The sequence below is a fragment of the Phallusia mammillata genome, chromosome 8 (genome assembly GCF_965637545.1).
Source record: "Phallusia mammillata chromosome 8, kaPhaMamm4.hap1.1, whole genome shotgun sequence".
Classification (NCBI taxonomy): domain Eukaryota; kingdom Metazoa; phylum Chordata; class Ascidiacea; order Phlebobranchia; family Ascidiidae; genus Phallusia; species Phallusia mammillata.
Genome location: NC_137259.1, coordinates 9,327,811 through 9,344,018, shown reverse-complemented (window position 1 = coordinate 9,344,018; position 16,208 = coordinate 9,327,811). Strand labels below are relative to the sequence as shown.

At 37.4% G+C, this 16,208-nt stretch overlaps 1 protein-coding gene across 1 annotated transcript; it reads left to right on the top strand.

Moving 5' to 3' along the window:
- The first annotated feature begins 4,730 nt into the window (after nt 1-4,730).
- On the top strand, nt 4,731-9,576 carry LOC145204985 (E3 ubiquitin-protein ligase PPP1R11-like). Its single transcript, XM_080077608.1, has 4 exons — nt 4,731-4,975; nt 5,500-5,620; nt 8,526-8,651; nt 9,264-9,576. Exons 1-4 carry the CDS (start codon nt 4,940-4,942, stop codon nt 9,305-9,307), a joined length of 327 nt encoding a protein of 108 aa, XP_079933734.1. The 5' UTR covers nt 4,731-4,939; the 3' UTR covers nt 9,308-9,576.
- Nucleotides 9,577-16,208: the final 6,632 nt, after the last annotated feature.

Below are 16,208 nucleotides of genomic sequence, written 5' to 3'. Positions count from 1 at the left end.
TTTTCCAACTTACTCTGTATATGTTAAATCTTATTTGCCAGTAATTGCCGATTTCTATTGATTCCCGCATTTCCTCAGTACAACTTGTGTTGTAATCTATTGCGTTGTGTGACGTAATAATCGACTACCAGTTTTGTGTGATAACGCAGCGTGATTTAGTCCTTTTCGTTGCTGACTTCCGTGGAGCACGGTGCTGCGTCGGTTTTATTAGAAAAGCCGTTTATTGTCGTGTTGACGATTATTGGTGAGTCACTTTGTATATATATGTGTTTAATGACTCCAAAACGTGAATTACTACAATAAATGCGAACTTAACTGCAATGACTTAAAATGTCATTTTGCTTTGTAATATTTGTACTGTACGTGTAGTTGGGTTCATTTATCCAACCATATTTTTTTTCTTAGGAGTATTGCAATTCACATCTTACAAGGATGCAACAATTGACAAAATCGAAAATGAAGTTACCGTTTCTCTGGCTGGGGATTGGAATGGGAGGCGCGAGGAGAGAAGAAAAAAATTGAAAATTTAACAAATGAGAGTGACAGCAACACCAGTACGGACACCACACCATGTGAAGACTGCGATGACATGGAATGAAATCCAGGTTTGGGGCAAAAGTTGCATCTGGCAAAATGGCAAAATACTGCCTAAACGACTTTTGCCCCAACCTGCTGTTTAAACTGTTCGTTTGTTTATTATATCCGTGTGCGCGTAAGTACAATGAGAATAAATAATTGTAGCGGGTATTTTGCATTTGGTGTAAAGCAGGGATACGTTTGGCCAGGCTACTTCCACGTTAGGCCCATACATAAGGCCCTACCAAGGGAAATCAGCGATAATCTAACATGGGCCCGATGTTACCTTTCCTGTCTCCCGCCAGTGATAAATCTATGGGGTATCTCCAATCATCAAATTATGGGCCATACTAAACTCGAAGATATTTCGACTAAGGCCCGCACAAAAATTTCCGACTGGGAGTATTTTAAGCAGTATTTGGATCGCGTCAAAAAAGTGCCGGAACAACTGAATTACCTTATCGGACTGTAAAGGAACGTTCGACGAGCACCTATTGTTTAAATCTACAGTGTGTCGTGTTTAATTTAAGTGTGGTGATAAAATGCCTCTAATTGCACTACCTGCCCGGCACTAAATGTTTTAATAGTACTGTATACTATAGTGTATAGCAGTGGTGGCCAAACTACGGCCCGCGGGCCGCATGCGGCCCCCAGTCCTGTTTCATCCAGCCCGCCAAACACCTTGCCTGGTTTTTATTCCAAGCACCATATTTACCACTGTGAACAAGCAGTGCAACAGCGCTGGCTGCTACTAGCAGTAGCATGTGGCAAGCGTTGTTATTTTTAGAATAAATGCCCTTGCAGCGTTATTTTTAGAACAGTCTGCCAACCATGACGTAAGTAGCTAACATAGCCTGTATGTGCTCTTTTTTTTTTAATTTTATTAGCATAAAAAATACATACACAAAAGATACACAAAAGAAAGAAAGGTGAAAGATAGAAGAAATCGCACTTAGGTAGGTAGCGAACGAATCATTACAGACCTGCCCATTTTGCTTTATACATCGGGAGTTTATTTCTATTTAAAGCCACAATGTATTCAGAATTCTTTACTGATTTCACTGTGTGATGAAATAATGAAAGTCTAGGAAGTATTTTCGCGTACTTACAACGGTAAATTACGAATCGAGCGCATAAAAGTAAACAGTTCAATAATTTCGATTCGTTGCATACTCCAAATAAAGCGTACACAGGATTAACATCAAGGGAGATTAAAAATTTCGCCGAGATCCATGCAAAGACTTCTTCCCAATAGCTCTGCACACGAATACACTTAAAAAACATATGGCTTATCGTTTCAGTTTCCGTTTCACAGAAAACACATTGGTCTGTATCAGTAATACCAAATGAATACAAAACATCGTTGGTCACAACGGCACGTAAATTTAGTTTTATCTGAAGGGAGCGCAACTTTGTTTCCATTGTCGAATTGTAGTTGGTTTCGTACAGTTTTTCCCAATGGGTAGTATTTGAAGCAAGACCCAAATCCCGTTCCCAGCTTTGTTTTTGTTTTTCCGGGAGAACCGTCGTGTATTGTTTAAGTTTGGTATAAACCGCTTTGGAAGAGTCAAATGTTTCAAAGAACTCGTTGCACAAATTTACCAAACTTGGTTTTTCGCCGGAGTCGTCATTTGTTCGATCCCAATTTGGTGGCAGCGCAGCTATCATTTTAATAAAATTTTTGAATTCGTGATTATTTGGCGTAAAATTGAATTTTGTCGCCAATTTATCGTATGATAGATATTCTCCTGCATTATCTAACAAATTGGAATGGTCCAGAATCCCAGCGTTGACGAGCGATTTTAAATAAAAGGTTCGAGATTTAAGCGCAACGGTTTTGCTGACCCACAGCGATCTAGAAAAGGGTTTGGTCGATTCCATTATTTGCATTAACTGTGTATGTGCTCTTTTTCACATCCCTTTGGCCTACTAGCCCAGTGCTCCGCAACCGGTGTGCCGCGGCACACTGGTGTGCCGCAAGACGATGCTGGGTGTGCCGCCGCAAAACCGTAACTTTTTGTTTTAAAATTGTTTTTGTGTATTTTAACATTCTAGTAAACGGTACAGTTCACAACACCAAACTAAAGCTACACTACCCATTGGTGTTTTATTACGTCATAATATACTTTACATTCGTGTTTTATTACGTCATAATGGCTTAATCGGCCCGGTGTGAACCCAAGAGGGTTTTTGTGTGGCCCGCGAACTAACTTTCAAATTTTAGGTGTTTACCTCAGGTGGAATACCCAGTCTGACCACTGATTTTAAGAAACGATCATTCTTTATTAGTAATAGCTAGAAATAAATGCGACGTTATAATCGTATGATGGAAATAGTTCCTCCTGGTGAAATCAGCAATTCCAATTGTTGCGTCAAATTTTTCAATTGTTTCGGCATTGTATGCCATTGTTTTCGACATAGAAGTTTACTGCACTTGGTATTTTTACTTTGCTACACCGTCTATCTGTTTCTTGTTTATTGCATTGCAAATGTTTTATGCACATTATATGGCATAAACGCACAACATTTTCAAGGACATAATATTTTTGTTCATATTACTTTTACAAAAAAAGTTCCAATAGTACGGCCCTTTACCAACGTAAAAAAATGTTTTTGGCCCTCAAAGAAGTTTAAGACCCCTAGATTAATGCGTTTTTAGGCTTTCAAAAATTCAAATCGCATTTTTTGGTTCGGTGTGCCGCCGAACATTTAACTCATGTATGGTGTGACGTGTGCGAAAAAAGGTTGCGGAGCACTGCTTTAGACTATACGTTGCAGACGTGCGGCGCGAAGATGCAACGAAACGAGCTGCGCGAAGACCGTACGCGACTGGGTGTCACCATGGGTTAAAAAATATATATCAGACGGTTAAAAAACGGAGGTAGGTATAATCAACGACTACTAAAAAAGAAATCCCTACACAACATCGTGAGAGGTTAAATGATCAACAAATCGAACATATGAAGAAAATATATCACGTCGTACCAGCCTGAATTAAGGCCAAACAATATGGGATTCGATACCAAAATACCTTTAAACGTGTAAAGGTTTTGATATTGCATGCTACACAGTCAAAGAGACCTGTGTGAAAATCATTTTTTCACGTTTATTTCTTACATTAAATAGTTCAAGCCCAGTGGTTTCCGAATTAGGATCAACAGTCCCCTATTGATTCACGAAGCGTTTTCCGTGGAACTACCAAAGGTTTCTAACGCTACAATCTTATTTGTGTTGCAAACAAAGCAATTGTTTGCGTATAATTTAATATTTTGGACTTGTCTGTGGTGTACCAATTTGCAAATAAGTGAATCCACATTAGAAATAAAACCGGGATGTTGGGTTGAACCACTGGACTATATCTAGGGTTGCCATTCGTCAGGATTTTCCCTGACATGTCAGGGAATTTAGTGTTTAAATCTGCGTTTAGTGTTTATTTTAGTGTTTTAAATCTGTCGCCGTCCGTGTGACTTCCCAATATTCTAATTTATTCCGGAATAGAAGTGTTTGGATCGCAAAAATGGTCAACGCAGCGGTTCTCTGGGGTCCGCGGTCTTTTAGGGCATTTTGCGGGGACCTCGAAAAGGTGGAAGTAATTCTATATCCTTATTTGGCGTCAGTTTGTACAACTGGATAAATCAAAGTGAAAGTGAGAATCGACCGTCTCCATTGTTAAACAATAGGCTTTATTGCATGACAACTAACAAAAATGCAATTGTTCGCGCACAATTGTAATGTTTTTGTTCTGTCTGTGATGTCAGATTTGGATCATTGTTATGCGCAATTTTGCATAACTAGCTAAAATCCTGCAATCAACTTTCGTTTTTCTGAAATACACATTCAGACTTACGTCAACACATTTAGACTTTTTGAGAAAAACTGGGTTCACGCAACCGAGATAAATTTTGTCAGGGATTGTGTTTCATAAAATATGGCAACCCTACTATATCGTAAATCGTAACAGGATAGAGAATATATAAAATGTCAGCATTTCTACTTTTTACATGCATATCGACGTGCATCTGTCTTTGCAAACAATTAAACGACCTTAAAATTGGCCTCATGTTGGGCTTGTTTTTGATTTCCTCGGCAGTTGCGGATTTTTTTGATTTTTTTTTCAAGCAGAGTTTCGCTTTTGGGGAATTTAAACTGGCAACAACGGGTCTGCAGTCTCTGCACGACTGGTCAGGTGTTGAGGTCATGTAGGTGGAGCAGAGGCTTTAGTCTCTGGGTTGAGCAAGTCGAGCAACACAAGATTTATGGCTGAGTGATTTTCGGTATTAGTCGATCTAAGACATTGTATTTTAAAACAATTACCAAAGGTGTGACAAACAATATATTTCTGCTAATTCCAAGATCCAACATCATGACCACCACCGAATGCTCATCTGAAACCCGAACAGTAAGCAAGATGGGTAGCCACTAGCCATAAAATGTTCCAATTGACAAAACGTTGTTTACATTTTTTCAGGGCCTGGTTGAATAATGAAAATTTTATTGACAGACAAATTGTTGTTCGTTTCATCAGCAAAAATGTAGATAAATTTGCACACTCTCTTAAATGTGTGGTTTTTGGTGTAGATATTACTGCAACATTTTAAGGTTTGACAAATTTGTGCATATAAGAGGTATAGTCCAGTTTTAAATAAGTCGTAAGTTCAATAAAAACGGTCACTACTCCTTTTGCTTATTATTATAAATACAAATAGATTCAGAAACAGTTAAAAAAGTTATCACTATGAAATAACCTAGATTAGTTGCGTTGTTTATGTTAAGTAAACACATAATGGCGTGATAGAAAGAATGTTATGTAATGTACAAACAATGATGGTATACTTTTGAACCACTGTTTCTTGTCTGTCGAACAAAATCATAAATTTTACTATGCCTTTTTTGTTATTTGCATGATGTTGTTTTTTGTTTCAGGAGACCCAAACACTACCACAGACAAATCAAGTATGCTTAGTACACCAGCAGACTAATCGAGGAGTAACCTGGTCAGCTGGGACTGTTGACAATGAAAACATGGGTAAAAAATCATCTAAATGTAAGTTTTTTAATGAAATAATTGTTCCCATAAAGTAGCGTTGTCCAAACTGTGGGTCGCCTTATAATTTGCCTGGGGTCACCTGACGCAGTGGATCCCAACTCGTTTTAGGCCACTAACCCCCCAAAATGTACTCATGGACATTTTAAGAGTAAGCAAACACAAGCATTTTGGTCTGAAATTTATTTAACAAATATATATATAATACAAAAGAACAGTGCTCAACATTCCTTACCCCATTGTTTGCTAATTAGTAAACTGGTAACAACAGCAATCTTTAATTTTTAAAGACTAAATTGTTCACACAAACATGCTGATTATTGCCTTGTATTACGTAAAATGCATTTACATTAATACCAAGTCAGCACCTGTCAACTTGTGTAGTATTCTTGCAGAAATATCACTGTTCTCTAATTATAATAGTCACCTAAATTTAGACTGCCCATGCTGCGAGTATTAGGAAAAAAAGTGGAAGCAATAAATTTTCGGATATTTAGAAGTCAATTTTAATATATGGCCTACTAATATTATCTGTGGGATCACCACAACATGGCAAATGTTATCAAGGGGTGACAACACCAGAAAAGTGGGAACCGCTACAATAGAGCATTGGTTTATAACCTGGGCTTCGAAAATTTCAGGAAGGTTGTAATTATGGGTCCCCTTCCCTGAAGGGGACACATATTGATTTTACTCGATTTGTTTGTTTGTTTTTTCTTTTTTTTTCTTCTGCCCAAAGTTTGTCCACCTCGTTTTGCCTTGAAATGTTTGATGGATTTGGATGAAATTTTCACAGATGGTAGATATAGTCATGTAGATGTGCCATTTGTTTTGTTTGACTCGATAGCCCCAGTGTTTACCCCACTAGCCCCCTAAAATGGCTAAATTGTGAACAATGTCCGAATTGGATGAAATTTGAAAAGTTTGTTCATTGTGCCATTTTAGGGCATCGTTTGTTGTGTTTTACCCTGTAGCCCCAATATTTACCCCACTAGACCCCTAAAATGGGTGATTTTTTAAACAATGTCCGATTTAGATGAAATTTTGACAGTTTGTTCATTGTGCTTTTTTAGGGCATCGTTTGTTGTGTTTTACACTGTAGCCCCAATATTTACCCCACTAGACCCCTAAAATGGGTGATTTTTTAAACAATGTCCGATTTAGATGAAATTTGGACAGTTTGTTCATTGTGCTTTTTTAGGGCATCGTTTGTTGTGTTTTACACTGTAGCCCCAATATTTACCCCAGTAGACCCCTAAAATGGGTGATTTTTTTAAACAATGTCCGATTCGGATGAAATTTGGACAGTTTGTTCATTGTGCTTTTTTAGGGCATCGTTTGTTGTGTTTTACACTGTAGCCCCAATATTTACCCCAGTAGACCCCTAAAATGGGTGATTTTTTTAAACAATGGCCGATTCGGATGAAATTTGGACAGTTTCTTCATTATGCCATTTTAGGGCATCGATTATTGTGTTTCACCATGTAGCCCAATATTTACTGCTTAAGCCACCTATTTTTTAAAAAACGTCCGATTTGGATGAATTTTTGATAGTTTTATGAATTTGGCATTTGTAGCTGTCGAATATTGTGTTTCACCCTGCAGCCCTATTATTTACCCTACCAACCCCCCAAAATGTGTGAATTAATCAACAATACATTTTGACAGTTTGTATAATATGCCATTTTGAGATGTCAGTGTTTTATGCTATTTAGGCACACAAACTTATAACAATGTCTCAATTGCATGAGATTTAGACAGTTTGTACTTTACATAACTTTTTTTTTTAGGAACACTACCAATCACTGTGTTTGACTTTATAGCACCGTTTCTTATGGTTGTCTGTTTACAACTTTGCGGTTTTGGGGACCCATGAGTTTCTGCCTGCAGAAACAAATCAAGATTTATTTGTTTGGAAGTTGAACCCCATCAGTAACCTAAAGCCTCCCTATAACGTTTTAATTAATGTATGAATTGGATAAATTCAGGCACTAACCCCTAAATTGGGTGATTGATTTTTTTAAACAATGACTGAATTGAATGAGTGTTGAAAAGTTTGTACCTCATACAGCATGAATAATATATAGCAAAATCTTGATCGCCATGTTTCAATTCATTGCACTAAACTTTATGATAGTTATCTCATAAACTTTGCATTTGATACCCAGAAGTTTATGCTTCCAAAAACTGGCTGATTTGGGATCCATTATGTAGGGCAGTGGTTCTCAAACTGTGCATCGCGACGCCCTGGTGCGTCGCTTCAATTTTCCAAGGGCGTCGCCGAAAAGTTCTGTTTCGTGGCTTTTTGTTGTTGTGTCAATAAACCCAACTTTAAAAATGAGTTTCCTCATTAACATTTATTTACTGGTGCGTCGCAAGTCCAGAAAAACTTGTCCAGGGGCGTCGCAACAAAAAAAGTTTGAGAACCACTGATGTAGGGAGTTAATTTATTTATGTTTAAAAACAGTTTGAAAAACTTTTTGTTGCAATTGTTGCCATTTTATGTCTGATTATTGTGTAACTTAATCAGACATAAAATGGCAACAATTGCAAACAGGAGTGTAAACCTGGCGACCCACAGAATTAATTGTTCCAATTTGTAGTTTTTCTTGGTTCAAGACCTGATAGTTTATTCCTTGCATGAAGATGAAAAATTACTAGATTTAAAGCAATTTTGAAAGTTGCGCTTATTTCATCATAGATAACAATGTGACCAGAAATAAATTCTGAACTAACATTTAGTTATGTAACTTTTATTTTAAGTTTGCAGCTTTTGTTGTAGGTTTAGTAATTGTCAAGTAAATGAAATCTTAAAGTTATCCGTTGTGTGTAAAAGCTCCAACCCTAAACATGACCTGCAATGAGTCTCAAAATAACAGTTACTGCACAAAATTATATTTTGTAGGTTGTTGCATTTATCACAAACCACGTGTTATGGGAGAGTCTTCTTCTGAAACTGACTCAGACAGTGATGATTTAAATCCATATGAAAAAACATCAAAAAAGAAAAAATGTAGTAAACACAAACATGGTATGTATTTGTGATAGAAAACTGAAAACTTTGAACAGCTTTGTTAACCACTCATCATGTTGCAAAAGACATAGGATCTTGTTTTTTTTTAATGATTAGTTTTGTAAGTACTTTAAAAATACAGCAAAGCTGAAACATTAGTAACTTTTTTCGTTTCATGTGCTGTAGAACAGGAAAACATGAGAAACTAAGTCGAATTGCTTTTATTGTGTCAATTATTACAATCTAGAAAAAAATCACTAGTTATCAGATAATTATGGGTCCCCTTCCCTGAAGGGGAAGCATCTTGATTTCACTCTGTTTTTTTATTTTATTTTTTCTTCTTTTTTCTCCGGTGAAGTTTGTCCATGCATTTTGGCATGAAATGTTTGATGGATTTCATTGAAACTTTCACAGATGGTAGATATGGTCATGTAGATGTGCCATTTGTTTTGTTTGACTCGTTAACCCCAGTATTTACAAGTGTAATGACATATATATATGTTAAGAAATAGGTCACAGTGTATGTGCAATGGCAGTATGTGCTAAGCCACCCTACTAGTTTTAGTTGGTTTGCCTAAATAAACAAATAAAAGCAACAACAACAACAAAATATAGTTAAATTTAATGTAGATTTGGAACCAAGCAAGAAAATAGAAATCACAAAGTCGCCATGATTACTGTCTCTTTTAAACATGAAGGTTTTTTTGTTTATTTTTATTGCTGTATTGAACAAAAAAGTTGTAATAAAACGAAAACATTGTGTGTAGCGTTTTACAGTTTTGTTCACATAAATTTGCTGTTTTGACGTTTCTGTGTATTATGTTTTTTTGTTTTGTTTTTAAACTTACTCTATGTCTTGGTTCATGCCCATGCATGCTTTTGCAGTTGTAGACCCAATAGTATGACGCTTTTACTTGACGAAAAAACAATCAGGTTCAGGCTGGGTTGGGACTGTTGAATTTGAACCGCTTACAACTGTGATGCAGATACGTGTTTTATAGACAAATAGGGCATAACTCATGTACCCAAGAGTCGCATTACCTAAAACCTGAAAGATTCTACGATGGAAAAAGCCCCACGCAATTATCACGCGTACCATTTTATTTGCTCAATAAGCAACAAAACTGCGGTGGTTAACGGAAACAACACCAGATATTGTGTTAAAGAACATGGGAATTCCAAGACGGGGTGGTGTCCCCGGATTAATGCAGGGAAGTTGTTTCCTAAACTTCAGTGTACGGACAGAAGCTTTACCGAATAGTTGAGCGCGCCTGGGCTTAAAAAACCTTGATCAGGATTTGTCACCTGGAGAGTCCTGGGTTTGAAGCCAGTTGAAAAAACTTTGGTCTATGTTCCATTTCGAAAAGTGTTGGGTTTCATGCGTTTGCCTTTATTGACAATATCTTTGTTAATAACTATTACATGTGATTTAAGTGCTGCGATCGTTGAAGTATGCACTTGAAAGCTGTACATTAAATGCAACTATATATCTCCCACATAGGGTTTTGGTTTAGTATATGGGAAAAATTTCTACTATTCGGATGACGGGTATATACGGATAATTTGATTTTAGCTATCCCTAATCGGATAGTAATTAGAGATGTACCAAATATTCGGTTTGCCGAATTTATTCGGCCGAGTCGGCCACTTTTGCAAAGATTCGGTTTCGGCTAAATAATTATGGGTCCCCTTCCCTGAAGGGGACACATATTGATTTTACTCAAATTGTTTTGTTTTTTTCTTCCCAAAGTTTGTCTGACTCGTTTTTCCATCAAATGTTTGATGGATTTGGCTGAAATTCACACAGATGGTAGATGTGCATCCCACTTTGTTTTTGTTGATAACCCCAGTATTTACCCCGCTAGCCCCCTAAAATGGGTATTTTCCCCCCAAAGTTTGTCCGACTCGTTTTGCCATCAAATGTTTGATGGATGTGGCTGAAAAGTGAAACTTATACAGATGGTAGATATAGGTATGTAGATGTGCATCCCACTTTGTTTTTCTTGATAACCCCAGTATTTACCCCACTAGCCCCCTAAAATGGGTGACTTTTTAAACAGTGTCAGAATTGGCTGAAATTTGGATAGCTTATAGCCGGAGTTCTCAAACTGTGCGTCGCGACGCCCCGGTGCGTCGTTTCAATTTTCCAGGGGCATCGCACAATGGTTCCGTTTCGTAGCTTTATGTTGCTGTATCAATAAACACAACTTTAATAATAAGTTTCCTATCATCTTCCTGGCCTTATCAAACCTCACAAGATTTTTGACCGTGCACTGTTATTTTTGACACGCCACATAAGTGTTATCTCGCGTATTCTTAAGTGCGCTGTTTCGAAGAAAAATCACAAAATATAAAACAGACTGCATTTGTTACTGGTTCAGTTCCGGTTCGGGTCCAACGCCAAACAAAATATAGGGTTCAACTCCGGTTCGGGTTTTTAGAAAATCGTAATTAGCGGTTCAGGTTCGGTTCGGGTTTAATTGATGTGTTTTACCTTGTAGCCCCAACATTTACTCAACTAGCCCCCTAAAATAAATGAACTTTTAAAAAACGTCCTAATTGTATAAAATTTCCAAAGTTTCTTGAACATACTAAGTCCTCAAATGTTATGTTTTGCCTTGTAGCACCACAACTTAACCAACTAATCCCTAAAATGGGTGACCCTTTTAACAATGTTCGAATTGAATGAAAATTGGACAGCTTGAATTTGCTATTCATAGGTGTCCATCTTTGAAAAAGAATGCTAAATAGGACATACTTAACACAATATCTGGGGTGAATCTAAATTTATAGTTTGCACTCTACATAGTATTATTATTTAGGACCAGTGCCGATCACTGTGTTTTACCTTGCAACACCAAACTTTCACATGGTTATCTGTTGAAATGCATTATTTTCAATTTTTGCATGTGTGGGGACCTATGAGTTTCTGCCTGCAGAAACGACTAAGGTTATAAAAGACGGTGGCTAATATGGGACCCAATACAAAATAAGCATAGGAAATATATTAATGTTTTAAAATAGGTTATAGTGTAAATGCAACAACAAAATGTGCTAAGCCACCCTTCTAGTTTGTTGCGATTCGGCTGAAACCGAATCGTTTGCGAACACCCTTTTAAAGCGTTAAACGTGTCCTTTCTGCCTAGTACCAACGAAAATCGCGTCAATTATTATATTTTTTGACATATTAACGCTTTTCCCACTGCAGACAAAAAATCAGTAATTCATTGTCGGGTTGGTAATCATGCTTGAGGCAATGTTAAACCCCACAGAACTGAAATAAGGACGAAACACAACCATTCTGCACTAATTGCCTGGTAGATAAACTTCTGCTTTCATGTCAAACCATCGAGCACTAATACTAGAGAGGTAACTGATTGTTCACTCAAGCGTGAAATCAATCATATCTTGTCTTGTTTAGCAAATGTATCTATTTTTTGAAGCAATAAGATATTTAACAACTACATTCTGTGGAACACAGTTTTAGTTTTGCATAAAAAATAGACAAACAAGGAATTGCACCAGCGTCATTCTGCCAGAATAATTCATTCAGAACACGGAACCGTACACAAGAAATGTAAGGTACCATAACAAATTAAAAAATTCAACTAAAAAATTCAAAAACAGTCGCATTTATTAAAATGTTCTTCGAGTTAATTTTTAATCAGAAGGCTACCATGTTGTAGAGCAAAGCTTACTCTTTCTTTTCCAATTGACATTACGAGGTAGCATAGGCGCGTTTTTTCAGCAGAACGATTTCCCCGAGACACCTTTTCGCGTTTGGGATCGCAAACCAAATTTCAAAGTGATAAAATGCGCTAAAATCGGACATAAACAACCGAAAAAAGTTAAGTGTTCCGAGGGTAAGCTTTTAATCAGAAGGCTACCATGTTGTAGAGCTAAGCTTACTCTTTCATTTCCAATTGACATTACGAGGTAGCATTGGCGCGTTTTTTCAGCAGAACGTTTTCCCCGAGACACCTTTTCGCGTTTGGGATCGCAAACCAAATTTCGAAGTGATAAAATGCGCTAAAATCGGACATAAACAACCGAAAAAAGTTAAGTGTTCCGAGGGTAAGCTTTTAATCAGAAGGCTACCATGTTGTAGAGCAAAGCTTACTCTTTCATTTCCAATTGACATTACGAGGTAGCATTGGCGCGTTTTTTCAGCAGAACGTTTTCCCCGAGACACCTTTTCGCGTTTGGGATCGCAAACCAAATTTCGAAGTGATTAAATGCGCTAAAATCGGACATAAACAACCGAAAAAAATTAAGTGTTCCGAGGGTAAGCTTTTAATCAGAAGGCTACCATGTTGTAGAGCAGAGCTTACTCTTTCATTTCCAATTGACATTACGAGGTAGCATTGGCGCGTTTTTTCAGCAGAACGTTTTCCCCGAGACACCTTTTCGCATTTCGGATCCGCGATCCAAATTTCGAAGTGATTAAATGCGCTAAAATCAGACATAAACAACCGAAAAAAGTTAAGTGTTCCGAGGGTAAGCTTTTAATCAGAAGGCTACCATGTTGTAGAGCAGAGCTTACTCTTTCATTTCCAATTGACATTACGAGGTAGCATTGGCGCGTTTTTTCAGCAGAACGTTTTCCCCGAGACACCTTTTCGCATTTCGGATCCGCGATCCAAATTTCGAAGTGATTAAATGCGCTAAAATCAGACATAAACAACCGAAAAAAATTAAGTGTTGCGAGGGTAAGCTTTTAATCAGAAGGCTACCATGTTGTAGAGCAAAGCTTACTCTTTCATGTCCAATTGACATTATGAGGTAGCATTGGCGCGTTTTTTCAGCAGAACGTTTTCCCCGAGACACCTTTTCGCATTTCGGATCGCGATCCAAATTTCGAAGTGATTAAATGCGCTAAAATCGGACATAAAGTACCGAAAAAAAATAAGTGTTCCGAGGGTAAGCTCTTAATCAGAAGGCTACCATGTTGTAGAGCAAAGCTTACTCTTTCATGTCCAATTGACATTATGAGGTAGCATTGGCGCGTTTTTTCAGCAGAACGTTTTCCCCGAGAAACCCCTTTTGCATTTGCGATCGCGATCCAAATTTTTAAGTGATAAAATACGCTAAAATCAGGCCTAAACAAGACATCGGAAGACATCTGTTTGGATGGTTGAAATTAAACGCTTTTGTATTCACTAAAATGCATCCTTTTGGCGTATTACAAGAGGAAAGTTATTTTTGCTACCTTTATGTTTCAAACATTACAACCTGTCTGTATACCAGGTATACCCAAATGGCGGACCGTGGTCCATATCCGGACCGTTAGGGGCGTTTAATGTGGACCTCGACGGTCTTTTGATTACGGCAACATTTAGATGCATATTTTATTTGTGTAAAAAGAGTCTAAAAATTTGTGTAAAAAGGAGTCATTGTTATGTTCAAGGAGTCTAAAGTGTTTCCTACATCTCATATGAGCTGAGCTTGTCCAACTGTGACGAAAAGTGGTGGATTATTCCACTATGCAATTAACAAGGTGACGATTGTGTTTGCGCACAATTGTATTTGTAATGTAATAAACTGATTTTAAATCATTACCTTCTGGAACAATTCTGCAAAACCAGATAAAATGTGTTCTGTATGACGTTGTGCCAAAATACTTTCGCAAGGAAGAAATTCACGTTTAGTGCCTCATTCAAGCTTTCATCTTCGACCGCGAATCTCCCCATTAGCTATAACCCAAACCGGTTAAGATCTCTTGTAGTTGCATTTTTTACAAAAGTGTCCGGACCATTAGTATTTCTTACCCTTTCCATCTGGCCCTTTGGCAAAACTATTTGACTTTTAATCAAATCTCGTAACGAAAACGAACATCAGTTTATTGATGTGAGTTTTGGCGGGGTGGCAGTGTACGTTATCGTGCACATCCACACCTATCACAACTTATTTGTACAACACGCAAATTTAAAATGTCACATACATTTGCGAAAATACAACAAGAATATAAGTTTTATGACAAATAACCATGTTTACTAAAACAACAAAATACTGAAAAAAAAACGAAATAATTTTGGTTTCAACACTATTAAGTACATTTAAATATTATGAGAAAGAGCAATAGCTTTTATTTTTCAAAAAAAAATATTCGTATGATTTTATTGATGTTCCCAAGGCTTTGCATGCTGTGACATAATTAACTTTGGTGGTAACCATCTCGTAGTAAATAATTTCCTCTACGTAAAAAACGTACGTCATGTAGGAATAAATGTCAAATGTTTTTGTTAGTTAAGGTGTTCAATTCGCATTGTTTTCACAACAGCTTCGTGCTGAACATTCTGCCAAATGTGCCTTTATTCAAAACCGCACCGTCAGCGGAATGCTTTTGTGTCAGGTGCCTTGTAAGAAAGATGTGATTTATGTAACTCAATAAATTTTTGCATTTCGTTTCACCAACATGTGTTTTTGATACATCCAAGTTGGAGTGTTGTCGTAATGTGGCAATATCGTTTTTAACAAAATAACTTATGAAAAATAATTACTTTAAACTTATGCCAACAATTAAACAGTATAACCACAGGCGCCCAGTTTTGCAAAAGTGCAAGGTGCGGACTAAAAGAAGGTCATTTTATATAACACCACTCATGCGAGCAACCACATGAGCTCAAACTCAAAGCGAAACAAACTTCCCATAGAATGCAACGTTTGCCAAAATCATAAAAAAAAAAAAAAAATGAAATGGCATTTATTTGGAACACTTTGCTTTGTAAAGTTTCTCATTGGTTTAGCGGCGTATAACAAAATATTTTGTTACGTTGTTGTTGCTTTGTATCACCAAAACTAACCATTTATTACAGCACAATTCAATTGTACACAATAATGGCCAAACATTCTCTGCCAACAATTGTGTGTTTGGCGTCATAAAAAAGGCACTATTCCAGACAGATTGCAGTTTTTTGTCGCTTTTTGCCAGAACGCTTGTTTAAAGCAAAAAATCGTGATTTTAAACCGTTTTGCGATGTTTCGTACGATACCGCTACATACAAACCAAAATGACCACGGCGGCAGGTTATCACTTCGAAGTGTGAATCGCGATCGAAATGCAAAAAGGTATCTCAGGGAAAACGTTCTGCTGAAAAAACGCGCCAATGCTACCTCGTAATGTCAATTGGAAATGAAAGAACAAGCTTTGCTCTACAACATGGTAGCCTTCTGATTAAAAGCTTACCCTCGGAACACTTAATTTTTTTCGGTTGTTTATGCATGATTTTAGCGCATTTTATTACTTCGAAGTGTGGATCGCGATCGCAAATGCGAAAAGCCGTCTCAGGGAAAACGTTCTGCTGAAGAAACGCGCCAATGCTACCTCGTAATGTCAATTGGAAATGAAAGAGTAAGCTTTGCTCTACGACATGGTAGCCTTCTGATTAAAAGCTTACCCTCGGAACACTTAAGTTTTTTCGGTTGTTTATGTCCGATTTTAGCGCATTTTATTACTTCAAAGTGTGGATCGCGATCGCAAATGCGAAAAGGCGTCTCAGCGAAAACGTTCTGCTGAAGAAACGCGCCAATGCTACCTCGTAATGTCAATTGGAAATGAAAGAGCAAGCTTTGCTC